The sequence below is a fragment of the Lissotriton helveticus genome, chromosome 9, assembly GCF_964261635.1.
Source record: "Lissotriton helveticus chromosome 9, aLisHel1.1, whole genome shotgun sequence".
Taxonomy (NCBI): Eukaryota; Metazoa; Chordata; class Amphibia; order Caudata; family Salamandridae; genus Lissotriton; species Lissotriton helveticus.
The window spans coordinates 181,027,378-181,050,082 of record NC_136070.1 but is presented as its reverse complement, the minus strand read 5'-3'; the positions used below and the strand labels follow the sequence as shown (position 1 = coordinate 181,050,082).

The following is a 22,705-nucleotide window of genomic DNA, read 5'->3' as shown; positions in this document are numbered from 1 at the left end:
TGCTCTTCCCATTAGTATCTCATGGGGGCTCAAGCCCGTGTTCCGATCTGGATTACTTCTGAGTCCCATCAACACAAGTGGCAAAGCATCAGTCCATTCCAATTGAGTGTATTCACACATTTTTCCCAATCTTGCTTTAATTGTGCCATTCAGTTGTTCCACCACTCCAGAAGCCTCGTAGCAATATGCACAATGCAGTTTTTCCGTGATTTTGAATGCTTCACAAATCTGCTTAATTATTTCATTTTGGAAATGACTTCCTCTGTCAGATTCAATCGTGACTGGGAAACCGTAACGAGGTATAAGTTCCCTAAGTAATAGTTTAGCTACTGTAATGCTGTCATTTCTACGTGCGGGGTAAGCTTCCACTCACTTTGAAAACAGGCAGACAATGACAAGTAGGTACTTCATTCCTCGACAAGGGGGTAACTGAATAAAGTCTAGTTGTAGTCGAATAAAGGGGCCCTCTGCCTTTCCAATTGTTCCTGGTAATACCACAGTTTTCTTTCCAGGGTTAAATTGCTGACAAACCAGACATCTCTGGCAGAGTGCCTCTGCTACGTTTCTGAATTTCGAATTGAACCATGTCTGGTGAAACATGCGAATCATCGCGTCTCTGCCTAAATGTGTATCTCCATGTATCAACCTAGCCATATGAGCAAGCAGACAGTCTGGCAACACAGGCATACCATCCGCATAAACAATGACACCATCTTCCACCCTCCTCTGGCAACCAAAGTTTCTCCACCTTTGTTTTTCCTGTGGCTCTGCTGTTTCCTGTAGATCTCTCACTTCCTCCCATGTATTCACTCCCTCTAGCATCATAAGTTGGCATCTGTTTCCGTTTCCCCCAACCTTTATATTGATGGCTATTCAGTATCTTGCACAATGTTGGGCTAACTGGTCCGCATATCGATTACCTGCTGTCACTTTGTCATCTCCAGATTTGTGAGCAGCACACTTGACCACAGCCAATTCTTATGGTAACTGGATTGCTTCCAGTAAATTCTGCACATAATTTCCATTTCTGATAGGGGTGCCTGAAGAAGTCAGGAACTCCCTTTAATAATAATAATAATAAAACCATTGCTAAAGCGCCTGGTTACACTCAGCACAGTGTGTCCCCGCGCTAAGATTGCTGTCAGCACCCTGAGTAGCTGTGACACCAGGCTAAGAGACAATGCATATTCTAACTGAAAATTAAGTATGTGGGAAAAGGTAGGTTTTCAATTTAAGACGAAATCTTGCTTCTGATGGTTACATACGGAGTTGAGTGGGAAGCTCGTTCCAGTATTTACCCGCCAAGTACCTGAATGAGCGGCCTCCCATTCTAGCCTTACGAATGCGAGGTACCCTGAAAAGCATAGTTCCCAGTGATCTCAAATTACGTCTGGGACAGTGAATGGTTAGAAGCCTTTGTAAGTACTCTGGGCCTTTCCCTTGGGCAATGCGATGTGCGATGCACAACACTTTAAACCTAATGCGTTCCTTGATGGGGAGCCAGTGAAGTGTTGACAGGGCCTGTTTTCCTGATGCTCTACGAGGCAAGTTCAGCACCAGGCGTGCAGCAGCATTTTGAACACACTGCAGCTGATAAAGCCCTTTTTTGTTTAGGCCAATGAGCAAGGAATTGCCATAGTCAAGATGGGGCGTGACTAAAGCATGGATTAGAGTTTTCCTGGCACTGATAGGTAGAAGATCTAACACTTTGCGTAGTGTTTTAAGAATACCATAGCATCTTCCTATCACTTTACCAACATGTTGTGTAAAGGTAAGGCTAGAGTCCAATAGGACACTTAAGTTCTTCACAGTCTCCGAAGGAGAAGGCGTCGGACCTAGTTCAGGCGGCCACCACGCAGGCGACCAAGTGGGTGGAATTTTTCCGATAACCAACAGCTCAGCCTTGTCACCATTTAAACGCAGACAGTTCTCATTCATCCAGCTTGCTACTGCCGTGAGGCAGGTGGAAAAATTGATTGCAGCTTCATTCTGTCCCTGGGTAAGTGTGATCATTAATTGAGTATCATCGGCATATGTGACGATGTCTACTCCAAATGATTCCACAATATGGGCTAGGGGTTCCATATAAAGATTAAATAATGTCGGGCTCAGACTTGAGCCCTGAGGGACCCCATGCCTCAACCCCCGGGGGGAGGATTTAAATGGAGGACAATGCACTTGAAAACTTCTGTTCTTGAGAAAAGATCTTATCCATTCGAGGGCCAATCCTTCCACTCCCATTTCTGAGAGGCGCGACAGCAGCATGGTGTGCGATACGGTGTCAAATGCCGCACTTAGATCTAATAAAACCAATGCTGCTGTCTGCCCCTCATCCACTATCTGTCTCAAAAGTTTCGTAGAGAAAAGGACCGCTGATTCAGTGGAATGGCTAGTTCTAAACCCCGACTGAGTGGGATGTAAGAGGTGACCCTCTTCCAGATATTCCATAAGCTGCGCATTAACTATTTTCTCCACCACCTTCCTACAGTAATTGTATGAAGGTGGCCAAAGTCATGCACAACCCCATAACCATATTGGCTATCAGTATATATGGTTATCTTCGAGTTCCTCCCTAATTTACAAGCTTTTGTTAATGCAACCAATTCAGCTATTTGTGCAGACTTGACTCTGTGTAAATAGGATGCTTCCACTGGACCTCCTAGAGTACACACTGAGTAGGCAGCACTTAGGCCACCTTCCTCATGTCTCATGCATGAGCCGTCTACAAACAGCTCATAATCTTCATCAATTAAAGGATTTTCTTTTATGTCTGGGCGTGGTTTTGTACTAAACTCGGTCAAGTCAATGCAGTCATGTTCAGTTTCCTCCCTCACTTCTGCTGTGAATGAGTTAGGCAGTAAGGTAGCTGGGTTCAGAATATTACATCTAGCAATAGTCACGTTTCCAGCACCTACAAGGATTCTCTCATACTTTGTCAGCCGACTAGGTGTGAGATACTGGGTCGTCAGTAAAATTACAACAGAATGTGGAACATACACAGTTACTGGATGTCCCATCACAATGGACTCACTCTGTTCAAGACTTGTGCATGTTGCAGCTACAGCTTTCAAACATCCAGGTAATCCAGCTGCTACTGGGTCCAATGTGGAAGAAAAATATGCCACTGGACGTCGGGTCAAACCATGAATTTGGGTCAGGACTGAAAGTGCACAATTGTCTCTTGTGTCACAGAAAAGTGCAAAATCTTTTGAATATTCAGGCATTTCTAATGCAGGAGCAGTACACAGACATTCTCTCAATTGTACACAAGCAGTCATGCTTTCGTCATTCCATTCCACAGGATCTTTGGCTCCTTTCTTTGCCATTTTTATCAATGGTCTTGCTAGGACTGCAAATCCCACAATCCACTGCCTACAGTATCCTACTACTCCTAGAAACATTCTGATATCTTTCTGGGTGTTTGGTAATTCCATGTTTCAAATTATTCTAATTCTTTCTGTGGTAACTTTCCTGATACCTCTCTCTATCTGGTGCCTCAGATATTTTACTGATGAGGTACAGAATTGCAGTTTGTCTGGTGATACTTTATGCCCGCCTTCACCTGAATGGTTCAGTAAGGCAATGGTGTCAGTCACACAGTCTTTTCTGCTCTTAGACGCCACCAAGAGGTCGTCTATATATTGCACCAGCACTGATTTTCCGGGCAATACTAGGGTTTCAAGGCGCTTTTTCAGAATCTGATTAAAAATCGAAGGGCTTTCCGTGTACCCTTGAGGAACACGATTCCAGACGTACACATGACTGTCGAATTCAAATGAGAAAAGAAATTTGCTGTCTGGATGTAATGGGATTGAAAAGAATGCATGACATAAGTCAATGACGGTAAACCATACAGCATTCCACGGTATTTGGTATAGAATCACTGCAGGGTTTGGCACGACAGGACAGCAAGGAACCACAATTTTATTTACCTTGCGCAGGTCCTGTACTACCCTGTACTTACCACTAGGTTTCTTTATGCCAATTATCGGTGAGTTACAAGGACTGCTCAATACCTCTTGCAATATGCCTGCTTCTAGCAATCGTTTGATTTCAATAGCAACTCCTGCTTTCACTTCTGCACTCATGTTATACTGCTTGGTGTTTGGGTAGACTGCATCTTCTTTTATGGCTATTTTTATTGGGTCAACATTTGCCATTAATCCTACATCTTTTCCAGTAAAATCCCAAACCTCTGGTTTCACTGTTTCTTGGAGTTCTTCAGGTAAGTCTTGTATTGTCAGTCTTTTAATTTCTGAGTCTGGTCTTGCTAACATTAATTTGTATATTCCGTCTTCATCTGGGGTCTGGATTTCGACGCCATTTGGAGTGCAAAAGATAGTGCAGTTCATTTTGCACAACAAATCTCGTCCTAGTAGGTTCACAGGACTGGAATCACAAACAACAAATCTATGCATTTCTTTAAAATTCCCAATTTTAATCTCCATGGGCTCTGTAACTGGGGTACTAATTAGCTGATTAGAAACGCCCACTACTTAGAACGCTTCTCCTGTGAGGGGTAGGTTTGGAACATCTGCTGTTCTCACAGTAGAACGGGTAGCACCAGTGTCCAACAGGAAGGTGACGTCATTTCCTTCAACCTTTCCTTCAATGTGTGGTCCTGACTGGTCCACCGGCAAGGAGGCGCCAAGCATGCACTCCTCGTCCTCCCCCCTCAGGCACCGTCAGTAGGTGTCATCACAGAGAAATGTGTCATTTAACAGGAATTGTGAAGTTGCTGCATTTCTATCCTCCCTACCTTCCCAAACTTCAGTGTCTTCACTCTGTTGTGCTTTGCTCCTATAATTTGGCCTAGGTGCACGAGGCAACTGATTCTGTTTTACCTGCTGCTGGGTCTTCCGTGGAATCTCATTCTGCGTCTGTGGATTTAAATCATTAATTTGCACATTACCATTCTGTACAGCTTTACACTCGTCTCTCCAGTGACCTATTTTCCCGCACCCGTGACAGGGAAACTTCTTCCTTGCCTCTTCTCGGCTCATTTTTACTCTCGGCTTTCCGCCACCTCCAGTACCCTGACTCTGATTACTAGTCACTTTATTCAGCTGCTGTTCTTGGTGCTCTGCTAATTTTACCTGTGCCCACATAACTTTTTCTTTTAATTCTTTTCGTTTATCTGCCAGTTCTTCCTCGCAATATTTAGCATACTTCAGGACTTTATCAATTGGTTTAGCTTGCCAGCAGATTTTATTGTCTTTGATCCACTGAGAGATTTCAGGCCTTAACCCTAACACAAATCGATAAATAAAGTGGGTCATGTCCTTCATCTCAATGTTGTCCAGACCACTGTAAGTCTTGAACACCTGTAACAGTCGCTCATAATATGAATGCACAGTTTCATCTCGATTCTGGGTAGTTCTGTCTATTCGGGTCCAATCAGTTTCTTTTGCAGTCACCTTTCCTTTCAGATACAACATTACCTGATCATACTTCCTCATCACGTCCCCTGAAGGAGCCCCTGTCTTCGGGTACCTCGGGAATTCCTCACTAGGCCAATCAACAGCAATTTTACATTCAGTCCATAAATCTACAGGAACTACAATGTCAAAAAAAACATCTAGATCTTTCAGGAGGCATTTTTGAACTTTCACAAATCTCTCGACCTTTCTGTACCAGTCTACAGGTTTTTCTCGCAATTTTGGGAAGCCATTTGTAAAGGACACAATATCCTGTCGGGACCATGGAACATGTACATATCCTCCACCTGGCACTTCTCGCATAGGATATAATTTTTCTACCTTTTCTGCTTCTTTTAAAACATATTCAGATGTCATTTGCTTTGATCTACTATCTTCTTTTTTCTTGGCCCACCTGGCTTTCCATTTTTCTAAATCTCCCCATTTTTGTAATAGATTTAACAATTCTCTGATCTGTACCTTTTTCCCTGACACATTCATGTTCTCCAAATCTTTGTCTGAAAATTCTGGTCTGTAAGGTTTTTGCAAAACTTTAGATCGGCTAATGTTTATTCCCATACTAGCTGCAGTGTCCATTAGTTTCTCATTATACACTCTGGTATTTCGGGTAAGACCTTTACAAATGATTAACAATTCCTCCTCACTAAGGGTGTTTAGTCTGTCCAACCCCACATTCCCAGCCATCAGTTCCTCCAATTCTATTCTCAGTTTATATATATCCAATGGTTTTGGCTGAGGATTTGGTTTCTCTAATTCTCGGGTCCATCTGTCTATTTCTTCAGGAGTCACTACGGTAGCACTTCTAGTACCTGAAGATGACTCAATTTGAACTTCTCTCGTAGTAAATGGGGTGTTCTTCCTCTGTGAACTCCCTTCTGGTTCCCTTATCGGTAAATCCATCAAGGAAATCACAGATTCACATTCACTTGCCTGATCATCTACTATCAAGGGCTCTTTTCTCGGCTGTACTACAGATGGGGTTATAATTGGAGTTTTCGGACTACTTTGCTTATCTCCGTACAAAGGAACAACTGGTCCAATAGTTACTGGGATTGTCAAAGCTTCAGGACTGCTATTCAATTGGGAGATTTTCTGAATTAGTTCTGGTCTTTGTTTAAACAAAGCCTCTCGTTCTCTATCCTGCAGTACCTTTTCCATGGATGTTTCATGTACTATCTGCGGAATTAAGGTAGGATTATAATTCGGGGCACTTGGAGTTGTCATACCTGGTCCCTCGCCATAATTAGGTTTCACAAAGGGGTTTCCCGTACTCAAGGATCTTGATTCCTCCTGATAAGGAGGTCTTAGGCATGTATCTCTCGCACTTAAGGATCTTGGTCCTTCATTATAAGGTGGTGGATTTTTCATTAATAAATTCTCCAGATAATCATCGTCTGAATCACCACTGGTCATTAAATGCTTTGTCTTTTCTGTCCTTTTCCCCCCCCATGGGCTCTTCTACTGTTATTACAGGGTATAGTCCTTCTACCATCATGTTCTGTCTCCATTCTTTCATTCTTTTCTCTCGGGTTTCTTTCTGTACTTTCGGATAAAATGTAGCTAACCCTTTGTCCATTCTGGGTCTGTCTCGCTCAAAAGCCTCTATTTCCAATTCTTCTAATGCTTCATATTGCGTTAGTCTAGGTCTGGGATGTAAATCATTCATTCGGGTTCTCAAATTGAACAGAATCCTGCCATTAAATGTCCCTTCTAAAGGAAATGCTAAAATTCCGTCATCTTTAGTATATTCAACCCAATTTTCTAACCATACGCAAGCATGGTAGCCTCTGTCTAACATCATAAATGATGCGGGAGTATTAGGTGGTGGAATAATAACTCCTTCTCTAGTTTTGATAGGCTTGTCTTTCTTGAAATAATTCTTTACTTTGTCTACAAATGTCATTTGTCTCTTGCTTCCGTACATAATGTTATTTCTAGCTGTTCTCCACTGCTCCCTCACAAACCCTTGATATCTTGGATCAGGTCGAATCTCTGGATGAGTTTGATGCCACTTATACTTTTCCACAATTTACTTTGTTTACAAAACCCACTTCCAATACAAATGCATCTTTTATTTTTCTGCAACCAATCAAATGCCTGATTTCAAACCATTTCAACAAATGGGTGCGCGGCGTTTCTCGTGAAACGAGTTCTCACGCTCCTGTGCTCACCCCTCCTTTACAATACTATCTCAGCTACACGCCCGCTGTCTCAACCAATACCAGCGCGGCACTGAGTGACGTCAGAGCAGCTCCGCTACTGACTCACTCCTTCACAAGGTATCGTAAAACTCAATTCTTTATTTAAAGTGCAAGTGCTCTATTTATTTTACAACGCAAAAACATTCGCCACTGTACTCGAGTGTCTAGAAAGAAAAGATTTGTTTCACTGCAAGTAAATCCCTTTTGTTTACTTTTCATATGCTGCGAGTAGATCCCATCTGCCTACTCTTCACACAAGCATTAGAGAACCTGCTACCCCTTCGACTCATCCACTCAGGGATATATACTAAGCCAAACGTTTCACCAGTGAACTCCTTTGCTAACTATCAAGCTCAGACGAACCTGCTACTCCTTCCGTGTGACCCTTACTAGGTGATATCACAATAGAAGTTTTGCCAGCGAACTCTTTGCTATCATTTATTCATACACTTATACAGAAACCCTAATTAGTGCTTCCAGTTCTGCCCAACTTGCACCAATTTTCCTCGAGCCACTGACCTCGCTGCGAGGTGGATTCTGCTCACCACCCGCTATTCTGCCCCGGGGATTCTTCACAACATATAACAATCACTAACGAGTTTATTAGTACATTAAATCAATATAGCAGCATTTAAAAAAAAATTTTTTTTAAACATTTCATAACATATCAAAACAATTTTCATTTGATCGATCAATACTTTTAGCAGCAAATACAATTTTCACAGTTAGCAGCAGTTTTACCTATTTACCTATCTTAACTAGTCCTACCTACCTTGAACTAGTCCCTAACCATCACTCTGCTACCAGACAATTACTGATAGAGCGCGCAGGTCACCCGACTATAATTTTCACCATATGCACACTTGCTTGGGCCCATAAATTCAATTTACCATATTTATTGATCGGATAACCTACACTCTACTATCAGTAACCCTTGTTCATTCCTATTTATTTCCAATGTACCTGACTTACCAATCCTTGTCACAGGTACTTATGATCACAATGGATCAGGGAGCTAGCTGCAAAAGATAAGCAGTCACATAAATACAATAACATTTATAATAATTGTATTTTTTATAATAACCACAGACTCAGGAAGTTTTGAAAACCTTTATCTAGTCTTTATCTAAAGTAGAAAGCATGAAATTCACAGTGAGCAAACTATCAATAACCAAGATCATGAAAATGGTGTCCCCATACAGAAAATAGATTATGCCAACCATTTAAACTCTAAAAGGAAGGTGAAAACGGGAACATGCTAGCAAGTATTTTCAGAAATCAGACTTAGTATATGATGTGTCTAGAGGACGGGAAAGATAAGGAACATGCTAAAATAACATAGCTGAGTACCCCTAGAAGATGGGTAAGGCAAAAGAATTTTAATTTATACTGAAGGAGTTTGGAAATAACCATGTAACTAAATGGGTAGGGAAGAATGGAACACGCTGTAATTCAGAATGATCTCTTTAGTTCAGAAAAGGGAGGGTAAAGAGAAGGAACATCTATTTATTCAGAAACAGTTCTTTTAGTATCCAACCTAAGGGTAAGGGGAAAATGGAACGTGCTAGTAAAAACAGCTAAAGTATAAAACTTTATTATTGGTCAGCACAGGGAGGGTAAGAAAAGGGACAAATGCGCAAATAAGAATTTTAGCAGTTTCAGGATAGGACAAATAAAGGACACAAGCGTATTCCCCTTCCAGATTTATATTTACCTAGAACGGTGTGGAGACCAACCCTGGCCACGGGTCAGTTAAGGACAGTAGGAACCCCAAGGAATGCAGTCCCCAGAAGGCCAGCAGGTGCAGAATGGAAAACCAGGACAGGAAAACCAGATTAAGATCAGGACAGGATCACCAAGGTAAGACCAGCACCCGCAGTTCAGTTGCACCGCCTGCGCTACACCTTCTCTGCAGCTATCAGTCAAAACCCCGATTGGGTTCTCGAATTCCCCAGCAAAGTGCTTCGCCAGCACTTAAGGTTCTCAAAACCCCGAATGGGTCTGTGAGTCAGTCGGACAGAGTGCCCTGCAGCACCTCTGTTTTCAATCAGCTATTGAGTGCGTAGGGTCAGTGACAGGTCAGCTATTCGGACAAGTCGGACAAATTCTCTAACTAACCTAGGCTAGTTATACTGTTTTCGGGTCAGTGTACCACCCCCCAAATGTTGCAAGTGTAAGGATCCCCAATTTCGATTGGACAAAAGAGAGTACAGGTCATCACACCTCCTAGGATTTGACTTTCTCAAGCCCCCTATTTGCATTCTTCAGACCGCCCCGTGAATTTCGGGTTCCCATGACATGTTCCTTACACATAACAATGGTGAATTTAACAATTTATACATTGTGATACATTTAGCACAAATCAGCTTCTTCTACTAGGTGAAGATGCCTCTTCCAAGGCGCCTCTTGGCTGGAACTGCCACTTGGTATGGTTCCAAAGGTCATTGCTGTGGAGACTCGCAGATCTCGCGCAGACTCAGTTTCAAGCAAAATGGAGTATAGCATGGGACATCAGGCCATATTTCGTAATGTACCATGAAATGGAAAAGAAACAATTTTAGAACACAGGAAAAATGAATGCACTGTATACCATGAGTCACTATACTATTCCCATTATTTTATAATAAACTATAGCATTAAGATTAGTGCAGAACAAACAGCATAGCCAAAGCATCGCTGCAAGCTTCAGACATGCGAAAACACAAAGCAGCCATTTTAACTCTAATGTGCAAGTGCAAAAGGTTTCCCACCAGAACTGCGAGTACGTCACATCACATGGGTATGACCGACGCATGCGCAGAAGAAATTCCCGCGTAGCAGCAGCCATCTTAATAGCAAGCGTATTAGGATTAGTAAACACATAGACAAGCGTCTCTGGGACACCCCAAATATCAGAATAAAGGGAAAATAAGTAAGACAAACAAGTTGATTAATACTATTAGGGTTATTTGAGGTTCATGAGTACAAGCAAGGCGCTATACGTGCGAATCCTTGCTCCATCACAGATGAACCTTGAAACACCAAACTCTTGGGGAAGCTTCCTGAGAACATCTCTAGCCGAGCTGGAACTACAAACAGTATGGGAAAATGGGAACGATAGAGTAGGTTTCTGCAAAGCTGCAAACGCCGCAGCTAAAAATAAATCCTTGCTGGCAGACAAAAAAGCAATTACTAAGTGCCGTTACGGGTGGACAGTCATTAACCCGTACAGAACCCTAAGGCCACAAGCATATTTATCTGCCCACTTCAGCTTGCAGTTAAAAAAGAGCTTTATACACTTTCGATATGGTGTGTACGACTCAAAAGACCTACATCCACCATGGAAAAAGTCCTTTCAATCTGCGAATTGTCGATTATGTGGTTTTAAATTAGAATCCTTAACCCACTTATTATGTGCTTGTCCAGCAGTCCTGGACCAGAGGAGATAGCATTTAAAATTCATCTTCAACGATCTGAACATTCGTTCAAGCAGTCAAGCGGTGATATGCTGGCTGGAGGGTAGGTCCATCATTCTGGCCTGCCGGGGGGTCAAATATATGGCAATGGTTAGCAGACTTTTACGGCAAGCCGATGGTGAGCAAACAAAATAAGCTGGATACATGCCATCATGCAACAGTTGATTTATCATATTATTAAGGGGACAGAATGCTCATCCATAAAATGACCCGGCTCAGCTGTAGGCCTCAAAAAGCCAGTCTAGAATATTATAGTTATGATCACTGGGGCTTCATTAAAATAATCGTCCTTCTTAGGGAGTCCATATACTTTTAATTATGCTGTTCTAAGTTTTAAAGTGTAGCCCCTACCGGTGTTGTAATGTGCTGCTTAACTGATAGCCCGTCTCTTGTGCTTTCTATTCAGGAGACTGGGAGGGACTACACCAAATAAGTTAAAGAGCAACAAGGGTTTTAAGCTAGGAGAACGACTTTGTAAGTAGGAACACCTACACATGAGTTTTAACGAAAAGCATTTGTATTCTTGTAAATTAATTACGGTATTGTGTTAAAATCAGGTGCATTTTTAATTGGGAATGTAATGACATTTTTTCTATGTTTTTTATTTACATTGGGGGGGAATTGTAATGATTTTAATTAATCAAACAATAAACAATGACTTGACTTGACACTGGGCATCCTCGTGACACAACAAGAGGTTCTCAGGCAAAAAGAAATAGGCTAGGTAACCAAAGATCACCACAAAAACAATCCACCCTCTGCCTACGATTTAGCGTCTAATGGGAAACTCACCTCGAGATTAGCCACAAACAGGGAAGAAACATTGCCAATAGCCAGAAAGACTCGAGCACAATGAGAGGAGAAATCACCCTCAAATTAAATTAAACCAATGACCACCAAATCACCACAGCTGGAGAGGGAAAAATTGCCACTGCTGGAACTTGAACCCTTGCCTTAGAGGGTCATGCGACACCAAATGCTGAAGACACAAGACAAAATGATCCCCCTAAAAACAACCATAAGAAATTGCCCCCAGATATCCATTCTCACGTACAGCATCAGTGGTCCTCTGCTGAAAGCCGCCACCAAGTACAGGTGTACATGGGTCAGGCGATAAAAGTCTCAAACTCGTGCAGCCCCCAGCTAACAGAAATACTGCAGAGCGTGCGAGTCACGAGAACCTACTGCAAAAGTAAGAAGAAAATAAAATCCCTCTTGGTAAGGAAAAGGGTCCCAGGGAGAGGTCTGCGTCTTTACAGCGAGGCGATGAGTGGGAAATAGAGACCCGCTTGCAGCCTTGCATCCCTTTTACGGGCAGGGCTGACCGCGGTCAGGTGTGCACAGCCCTAAGTGCTTCCGGTGCCACAATCCAACGGGAGCCAATTGCTGCCTGCCTTGCTGGGAGGTGGCAGCATAAATACCCCCCGAAACCGCCTTATGTAGGGCACTCCCGAGTTGATGGAGACTTTGCTGCACGTTGTGGATTCCTCGCAGGAGTCAGACTGGGTCTGGAAACATCTTCAATAGCTCTAGTTCACTAGCAGGTGGAACCATCAGCCCTTATTGTGCCTCTGTCCAGTCTCCGGACATGACAGTATAGAGCTGCTTATAGACATCCGCCCTTCGCACCTCTTCTTTGTTTTGCACACTTAGACATGCATATAGAACGCCAGTCCTTCAGTTCTCATTTCTTTACCAGTTTTTTTGCAGAAAAAAACTTTTGATGGAGTGCAGGAATTTCTCACCCCTTATCCCAAAAACTACAGTCACGAAGCATGATTCCAGGTTCTGTGATAAATGCTCTGTCATGCATCCAGTGGCCATCTGGAGCGAGAAGCCAAACACTTATGTCCCAGAGCCCAAACAAAATGGTGTGTCGTGCTCCAAGTCATGTGGCTGATCCTTTTTACCATCTTTAGGTAAATCCAAGACTAAATTAAGACACAACTAGAAAATAATAACAAGAAGCACAGGCAAGTCTCATTGCCTTGTTAATGCTTAGACTCCAAAGAGATGTGTCACATCAGGTGCGCAAGAGGCTCAAATGCAGCTTTGATGTTTGAATTCGAACCAATCTGATCATAAAGCCAATTCACCTACAGTTCCCCCAGCCATCGTCAACTCCACGGTAAATCACAGCCTTCAAGGAGACAATGCTGAACCTCCTTTGAGATGGTTCTGTGCCTCTGGGGTGCTCTAATCCATCTGGATCTTCAGCCAGGCTTAGACCGATAGTTATCCCCAGCACCCACTAACTCAAATGAACTGTACCCGCTCCTCCTTTGTGCAAATCCAGACGCGCCTCACCTCCCTTGCTGTAGGTTTTCCTTATTGTTCTGTTGTCAAGGGTATTCCTGGCCTCAGACGCTTTGGTACCAGATGCTGCTATGACTTCAATTTTGTTTCTGGAACTGGCTTTGGCTAGGGCACGTGGCAGGTTGTGCTAGACAATCAGTTTAAGGAAGACTCTTCTTCGTTCTATTACTTTTGGAAGCAGTATGTCAGGAAGCTGGAGGCCCTCTTTTGCATAGATTGTGATTCTATTCAAGGCCTTGATCAGGTTCCCTCCTGAAAAGGCAAGAATGAAAAGGCGGACCACTACCTTGCCTCCCAGTCCCCTTTCAATTACAGTGACGCTGGCTTTTATCTTGTTCCCCAAAATGCAAGCGTCTTGGAGGGAACGGAGTGCTCCCTTAGGACCCCCAAAGAACAGTGTGTTTCCTTTGCAGTGGTGATGCACAGAAGTAGGCAGGTCCTAGATCTGTAGCTCCATACCGTGGGGGCAGTGAAGACTAAGGCCAGCCTTTTGAAATGTAATTGCTCTGGCCTTCGACTTCAGAGCCCTTATTGCCATTCATTGAAGCCCTGATGGAGTCATACCAGTTAGTCAACCAATTGTAAGACCACACGGACCCACACCAGGTGATCCACCTTTCCTGATGGAGCATCTTACTCCAGAGAACCCTATAGATCAGACTTTAATAGCAAAGTCAGCACAAACCACTGCTCCACCTTACACAGAATCCCAAAAATATAGACACTTTGGGGAAGATAGTCTTTTCATCAGCCTAGCACTTAGATCCTTGAATGCTATTTGTTTCTTGGGTACCTACACTCATGTACTCTGGATTATGTTCCACCAACAGAATCTGAAATTTTGAGGATAATCAAGGGGGCTTGCCTACTGTCAGAGGCAGACTATTTAGCACTTTCATGGCTCCGGAGGCAGTTGCAGTAGTAGATAAGTTCACTAACAGCAGCAGTACTCCTTCTCAACCACCAGGAATGCCACCTAGCATTTTCTCGCCTTTAGCCTTTTGGGGCTAATGGAAGGCTGAATCCAGTGCCTTCTACCCCACCTGCCTGCTGTTAGTTACATCGGGCCATGCATTCGCCTTATTGTACAACAAGGTTATGCCCTTACCTTTAGGGAACCCTCTCCCGTTACTCCACTTTCTGAATCCGGCACAAACCAGTTTTTCTGACCCAAGAAATAGGGTTGCCAGCTTGTTTTACTTTGTGACTCTTTCGCATTGTTGGATGGCATTTTTTCTTTTCTGTTTGCACATTTGTTTCAGGTTTTGTGTGTGTTTATTTAGTCTTTATCCAGTGTTAGGTTGGAAGCACACTAAAGTTAAAACCTTTTATTTTCTCTCTTGATAGATTAACTTGTTAATATTATTGCAGTGAAGTATGTTTTATGTAATCTAACTTTTTCAGATAGTTTAGAGATCACTCTTGAGCATTACAAGCCTTTGTAATACTTCTTTTCAGGTTCCAAACCCTAAGTTTCCTTTTCTGGGAGTCCATTTCACACCACGGATGGATGGTAATGTCTGGCTTGGACCAAATGCAGTTCTGGCATTCAAACGAGAAGGGTATAGATTTTGTGACTTCAGTGCTACAGATTTTTTTGACTCCGTCACCTTCAGGTAAATATAGTTTCCTCTGCCTTGTACAATGTTTTCTTGTGTATGTTTCTTTCATCTGGTGCAGTCACTTTCCCATTTGAGAAACTTCCTACTGGGGAGAGAACAGGGGATAACTGGGACCAAGTGTATTCCTTCTGTGACCTGAAACTACTGTGGATGTCACAATTAAAACATCTATACACTAACAATGGCTTCCTTACATCATCTCAAACCACTTTTTGATTATGGATACTGCAGTCATCATGTAGTCCCCCTGCTGTCCTTCTGTATGCCCTTCATACAAGCCCTGGGTCTTGTCCTGCCCTTGCAGCCCCACTTTGTGCACGCTGCAGACCTTTTTGTGCTTGATTTGAGTTTTGTAAAGCGCGAACAAATACCCTGAGGCATCTCGGCGCTAAGGAACAGTGCCTCCAGAGACCTTTTGGTTTTACCAATGATATTTTTTTAATTTCTCCAGTTATTTGTAAAGCTAGGGAGAGATTTAAAAAATAACACTGGTGATGGGAGAGTAGGTTCTCGTTAACTGTAAGTCCCTCCCTCAGGAAGAGGGGGCATTACAGGCTCTACTCCCTGGCTTGACCAAGGGCAAGGAGTAGAATGTGCCCTCATGCTTTCTCTTCATCATTCCCAAAGACAAGTGCTCTTAATTTTAGTTTTTTCAAAAGGAACTCATTTGTAATGATTTACCATCCACCCCTGCAGCCTCTTCCAAGCAGGGTGCAGGGACGGTGTCTGCTAATGTATTACTTTGGGGCCAACTGCATTGTGTGGCTCACTCTCCTTGAGCAAGATAAAGGTAGAATGGGGTACTATCCCACCTCACCAAACTGCCCCTGTGTTCCAGGCACTGAATTTGCCACCTCTGAGGCCAGGGGTTGCAGTGGCAGTGCTAGGAGTAGGAAAGGGCAAACCATGGGTCGCAGCTGCGACCCCTAAAAGATGTCCATGGTCATCAACAAAGCCAGCATCCAGGTAATTCTTTTATTTTACTTCTGTTCTTCTCCTTTACAGTGGTCTCCGTAAACTTGTGTTCAAGAATGTGTATTTTGGGATGGGCGAAATGTATAGAGCAAGCTGCGTGAGTGCTCAGGTGAAGCAGCTCCAAAGGTTCATTCCTGAACTCTCGGTCAGCGATGTCCTCAGGTAAGACATTTTTTTTGGGTTTAATGTAGTGGTGTCACATACCTACCTACCTGAATACAGTTAAACTTCATTCACACACTTCATATCCATCTCCTTGCTATACTTTTAATGGGTTATACGTTTGCTACCTGCACCCCTCTTTATAGCGTCCAATCTTTGTTAAGTATTTGAATCTATTGCTGTCTATTGCTATTCCTGGCCCAGGCTGGAAAAATGGATTTGTAGCTAGATTTCAATCACCTGCGCCTTAATCATCACGGATCCTTGCTAATGCAGAATTTAACCCAAGCCAAGGATTTAAACAAAAACTATGCAGGTGGAAACAAACTGATGGGCATGCGTCACCTTACTTCAACGTTGCCCTACGATTTGAAACAATTTAATTTGTATTTAATTTCTGAAGATTTTTATGTGCAGTGCAGACTTGTCCCTCACAACAGGATGAGAGACTCCTTAACGTGAGAAGTAATGGGCCATATACAATTAGGCTTAAAAACAAGAAAGCAGTAGGAAACCATGTATTTTATATCACTGAGTGGAAATTAGGTATGTTTTATAGTGAAGGAAGGCAAGAAAGGAGAAGACGCAGAAGAAGATGAAAGGGTCAGGTATGAATGCGGATATATAACATGATAGTTCAGGTAATGGGCCAGTTTCAAAATAGCAAAGCAATCCGTCCAAGCTGTGGCAAACTTGTTTAGTAGTACGAGAATAAGAATCCAGTATAAAAATATCTGATTATCTAGAACTAGAAGGTGTTTTCTAAGGATCCTTTTGAAAAAACAGTGGGGCACACTTGATGCGAGTAGATGAAGCATTCCAGAGTTTTTGTGCATTTCTGGAGAAGAATAGTTTTAGGATAGATGTATTATTTTTGATTTGAGTTCCTTAACGTGTGTCGAGTCCTTCTTTTGAGATATACGCTTCCTCTGTAGATTGTACCTGTTGTGCAAGGTAATTGTAGTGGGCAGACTAAAGGTTATTGTCGTGCCATGGACGTATGTACCTTGTGAGGTTGGAGGAATCATATGTCCTTTCATAAATCATTACAAATCATCTAGAATTTGAAGACATTTATAATTACCGCTGCTACTTCACACAGTGATATTGTTTCTTTTTCTGTATTTGTACAGTGGGTCTCGCTGGTGTTTTTTTTATTTTTTATTTTGAGGACTCGTGTCTGTATTTAGAAGTAATTTTCCAAGAACTACAGATAATGTGATGTGCGACTGTTGGCTTTTATGCTTTTCAAAGTTGTACGTATGATTCTTTATGCTGTGGCATGGATCGTGCGTCTCCAGGTCGTTCATTGCACTGTGAGAACTTTATTTTGATGCTACTGCAAGCTACAATAACATGATTTTTTTTAAAAAGCATTTGATGAGCTGAATTTTTTTTCGAAGTAAGAAAGCCTTGTGAATTTACTGCAAATCAGTTCTCTCTTGTAGATCAACAAGCTGTTGAACCCACATCCGATTCATGTTATGTTTTAAAGACTTCTAAAGTGCATAGCTGCCCCGTAATGGCTCTTCCAAGCGCTAGCCTACTGCCACATTCTGATAAACCGCTTATTATCTGATAATATCATTGCGCCTAATAGAATGAGTCTGAAGGCTAAACTTCAACTTGAACAGAACAGTCTTAAACCGTAAGCTAAACAGAAAACCTGGACAAGGAGGGCTGAGAAAGAGTTTGCCAATGGCCGAGAGCCGAGCCGTTAGATTAGGTGTATAAAGGTTCTGGGTAGAAAGTACAAAAGGAAAGCAAGGAGAGAAAGAGAGGCTGGTAACAAACTAGAGGGTGGGGAGAGGCACATGAGTGGGAAAGAAGGAAAGTGTTTTTTAACACGTCCAAATCGTTTAGTTAGTAGGAAGAGTTCTATTTTATTTTTTTTGTTTATTTTATAGGCAGACATACTACTACAAAAAGTTGTATGTTGTAAGATTCTCTGCACTTTTGCTTTTGTGTCAGAGTTTTAATGCTGTTAATATAAAGGGTTCATTTTCAGTTTTGCTTTTGAGTCAGAGTTTTAATGGTGTTAATATTAAAGTTTCCTTTTCAGTTTATGTGCCTATATGTTGATACCTCGCACTTGTCATAGTGCACCTCTAGGTTGTTGCACTGCTCTCTCCAGAGCACAGGTTTTATTAAACACTTTCAGTTGTGCCATTGAGTGCCGATGGGGGCAGAGGAAGCTTGGAATGACAGAGCATCTAAGTAGCTTGTTCAGTGGCTGTTCCATAAACTTTTAATACACTTTTAGGTCAATCCTCAAATAAAATGCTTGAAACTCCACATCTACATGTTGGGCCAACTTGAAGTTGGCGACTACTGTGCACCATTTGTTCATTGACTATTCTTGGATAATTTTCTTTGGATTGAAGTCCGGTGCTGTGCTTAAGAGCCTTAATTTACTCTATACTTCTCCATACAAAATAACTGTTTTACTTTTTGGCTCACAGTAATTTATCTAATTTAAAAACATTATACATATTAATGAATTTGTATCAATAAAATAAGAGCTGTATGAGCAGCATCTCAATACATTCCTTGTATTGTCCTTGTTAATGCTGCTAGCCGTGTTTGTGCAGATATCAGTCCTCTTCTCTATATCTCAGGCTTATGTGTTCATTTCTTGCTCATTTGTACTGTTTTGTTTAATCTGGAGGTTCCTTTTCAAAACGAATTTCTTACAGCATTATGTGTGTCGTTATCATTAGTGTAGCAGATACCTGGGCCCAAAGGTCTGAGGAGCCTTCAGCAACCTATAAGGCAATTGTCATATTCCATGCTGGGAGTACCAAAAAATAAAGACATAATCAGGAAAACAGAATCATTGGACTACTTGGAACTTTTTGTACTTTGTGGGAAGTTATCACTGGCATTCTTTGCAACATTGTTGGGAACTAACTGAGTCAGAGCATATAACGTATAATGGTTATAACTATCCCGGACATTTGGTATTAGTGATATTACGAGGGAAGTGCTGAATAGAGCTCCAGATTTTCAACCTATTTATAGCTGTCTTTTACTACCCCAGCCAGCCAGGGGAATAGTTTCCTTCCTTATATCAGAGGCCATAACTCACTTCATGATCATGGTGGAATGTTGTAAGTGCAGCATTCCTCTGCTTGGTATGTAAGTAGGAGAGTTTTCCACCCTATGCTTTAGTCTTCCTGTCTGTCATTCCGTAGCACCTTGTTTGATCTTTTGCAGAGCGCTGGCAGCCTTTTGCCGAGGAAATATATTAAGAATAGTAATGTTTTTGAAAAAGTTAAATTGTGAATGAAACCTTTGCCTAATGTTGATTGTTTTATTTTTCTATCATTTCCAGGGGCCCATCTGGGGTCAGGGCACAGGCTTTGGACAGAGATGGGAATCTGGTGGATGACTTTGTGTTTGATGGAGGATCTGGTGCAATCGGAAGTAGAGTTCTTCATGTAAGAAATGCCCCTTCACCTGCCGCTACCTCCTCCCTCGCCATTGCTGAAATGATCGCATCAGAAGTGGAGGAAAGATTTCACTTATGACATACTTGAACGGCAGTGACATTAGTAATGAACTTTGGCATGATCACTTTTAGTATTCTTTTGTAATAAAAAATGAGGATTTTTTTTTGTTGCAATAATGTTGTATTAGCGTTTTCTAGAGAAGTATAGGATGGACATGAAGTCATACATCAAACCAAGAGAAAACATGATCAAGTCATCCGCTTCCAGTAAATACAAATAAAAAGGCCAACACCATGGTCACTAATATGTTCCATGGAACCAGATCTTGAAACTCAATTTTTGAAAGACTTGCAAACATCCAAGCAGCTTCTTAGTTTATGCAGCCACACTCCGTTCACAGATATTGTTTCCCGCCAATTCTGTCCCAACAGTATTATATCTCCTCTTATCCTACTAACCTCCTTTCTGTTGATATGGGGTATCTCAGAATAGCACATAACAAGAAAACTCCATCGAGATAGTCACTGCGAGACAGGCAAGCTGCTATAGATCAAGGCTGCGAACCCTCAATGGCCAATTGTGTACTTCTTGTAGGGTCACAGAATGGCATGGTGATTGTCGGTTGGGGTCTGAGAAAGGGTTTCCAGGTTAGGTCCAGGAGAGGCATCTGATCATTCACTTTATAGATAATACATTCACAAGCAGCCAATCTCGCTAGTTCAGTGTTAGGACAGTTTCAGTCCTGATGAAGAAGCCCTGATGCTTTGAAACATGTTGACTTGATCAGGAGTATCCGCACATTACACGCAGGACATCTCAGAAACACCGTTTTTAACAGTATCAGCCTCAATTAACCTATTAAAGTTTTTTAAGTCCATGGGCCAGGTTCTTTTTAATTCACCCTTTGCATTCACTCTTGACCCTTCCTCCCACTACCCCTACACCACACATAGTACTTAAAGATCAGTGCTCAAGCATAGTCGCAGGTCGTAGCACACCCCGTCCCGCAGCAGGGCGGGAAGACCCCTTTGATGAAGCTTGACACCAAGGGCCCTAACGGCTAGGGCGCTCGACCTCGGACCTTGGGAACTGGGTTTGAGTCTCGGTAATGACGCTAAACCTCCTGTGATTCTCGGCAAATCACTTAATCTCCCCGTGCCTAACAAAAATGAATGTGTGTCCTCATGTAACGTAACTGGTGCTATGTAAAGCGCTCTGATACCCGATTCGGGTCAAGTTTGTGCTATATAAAACTTTGCCAAAAAAAGGGCCCTTTTGGTGTGTGAGGGGTATTTAAGCATTCAGCAAACACTGTGTGTGTCCACCCAGGGTAAGAAACGCACCTTTTTGACACAGTGAGAAGCTCAATTAATAGAACCCTCCTTAGAGGTGGATCCTTTTGTTTTGTTATAGATTCTTATAGGAGTTCGTATCCACCTCCAGTGTCCACGTAGGGCACTACCTCTTCACGCCCTAATCCTGTTTTTTGTAGCAACAAAGAAGGCAGCCATTCAAGAATGCATCAAAACCAACGCACACAACAGTAAATAACTCTTCACCGTGGTCAAAGAATTTGACAAACCCACCACAGAGACAGCAGACTTTCCTCCCCTCCCAAGACCTCTACGAGAACCTCTGCACCATCTTCCACAGCGAGATCAAGAAAATATATGACAGCTTCACAACCCAAAACCCACCTGCAACCACCACACCCAATAGCTGCAGACCCTGCCCAACTGGACCACCCTCACCTCTGACGACACCCACAGGATCATGAGGAGCATCCACTCCAGAGCCCCCTCGGATCACTGCCCTCACCACATCTTCAACAGAGCGGGCCCCTCCTTCGCACCGAACTCTGCCGCACCATCAACTGCTCCATTGAGTCCGCCACCTTCCCTGAAAACTGGAAACATACAGAGATCAACCCCTGCTGAAGAAATCCTCTGCCGGACTTCACGACGCCAACATCCGCTACGGATCCACTCCTTCCTCATCGGCCGAACACAGTCAGTCTTCCACCGTTCTACTCGAAACTTACAGAGATCATCTGCAGAGTGTCTTGGGGATCCTCCATGAGCCGCACCTACTTCAACATCAACATAACCCCACTTGCAGCCATTGTCAGACGTCACAGACTCAACATCATCTCCTAGGCTGACAACACCCAACTGATTCTCTTCCCTCACAGACAAACCTGCAGCTGCCTGGAGCAACTTCCACAACGGGATTAATCGGTGGCCACCTGGATGATGGGCAGCTGCCTCAAGCTCAACTCAGACCAGACCGAAATCATCCTGGGCTCCACCACTTCGCCTGGGACGACTCCTGTTGCAGAGCTAGGACTCCCCACAGACCACGGAAGAAACCTCTGTATCTTCCTGGTCTCCTCGCTCCCAATGAACCACCAAATCAACGCTGTCTCATCCTCTTACTTCCACACACTCTGGCTGCTTCAGAAGATCTTCAAATGGATCCCCACAGAATCCAGGAAAACTGTCACTCGTGCTTGTCAGCAGAAAACTCGACTACGGCACCGCTATCTACGCAGGCACCACCCAAAAATTCCTAAAGAAACTGCAGAACATACAGACCGCTTCCGCCAGACTCATCCTGAACATCCCTGACGCAGCCACATTACCGGCCACCTGAGAGATCTTCACTGGTTACCTATGAACAAATGAATTACCTTCAAGCTCCTGCATACACTCCTATAAAGCACTCCACAATGCTCGACCTGCATACCTCAACCACTGCCTCTCCTTCTACACTCCCACCAGACATCTCTGCGCCGCTCAACTGGCCCTGGCCACCATCCTGCAGATCTACAAGACCGTAGTTGGAGGAAGATCCTTCTCCTACCTCGCTGCCTAGACCTAAAACCCCCTGCCTCTTAATCTCCGGCAATCAACGTTGCTGCCTCAATTCAGATAGAACCTCAAGACCTGGCTCATTGACTGAACTGCAAATCCATCCTCCCCTCCCCCTACACTCAGCACCTTGAGACCCTAACAGGTTAGTAGTCGCGCTTTACAAGAAACCTGATTGATTAATTGGTATAGCCATTCAATCTTAGACAAAAAA

General features: G+C 43.0%; 1 protein-coding gene across 1 annotated transcript in view; it reads left to right on the top strand.

Moving 5' to 3' along the window:
- Positions 1-22,186, top strand: part of L2HGDH (L-2-hydroxyglutarate dehydrogenase) — a 174,779-nt gene extending 152,593 nt beyond the window's left edge. The window contains exons 8-10 of the mRNA XM_078659716.1: positions 14,869-15,026; positions 16,038-16,169; positions 19,504-22,186. Of these exons, the coding sequence (XP_078515842.1) occupies positions 14,869-15,026; positions 16,038-16,169; positions 19,504-19,699 (486 nt within the window). The 3' untranslated portion in view covers positions 19,700-22,186. The remainder of the gene's footprint in view (positions 1-14,868; positions 15,027-16,037; positions 16,170-19,503) is intronic.
- The last annotated feature ends 519 nt before the right edge of the window (positions 22,187-22,705 follow it).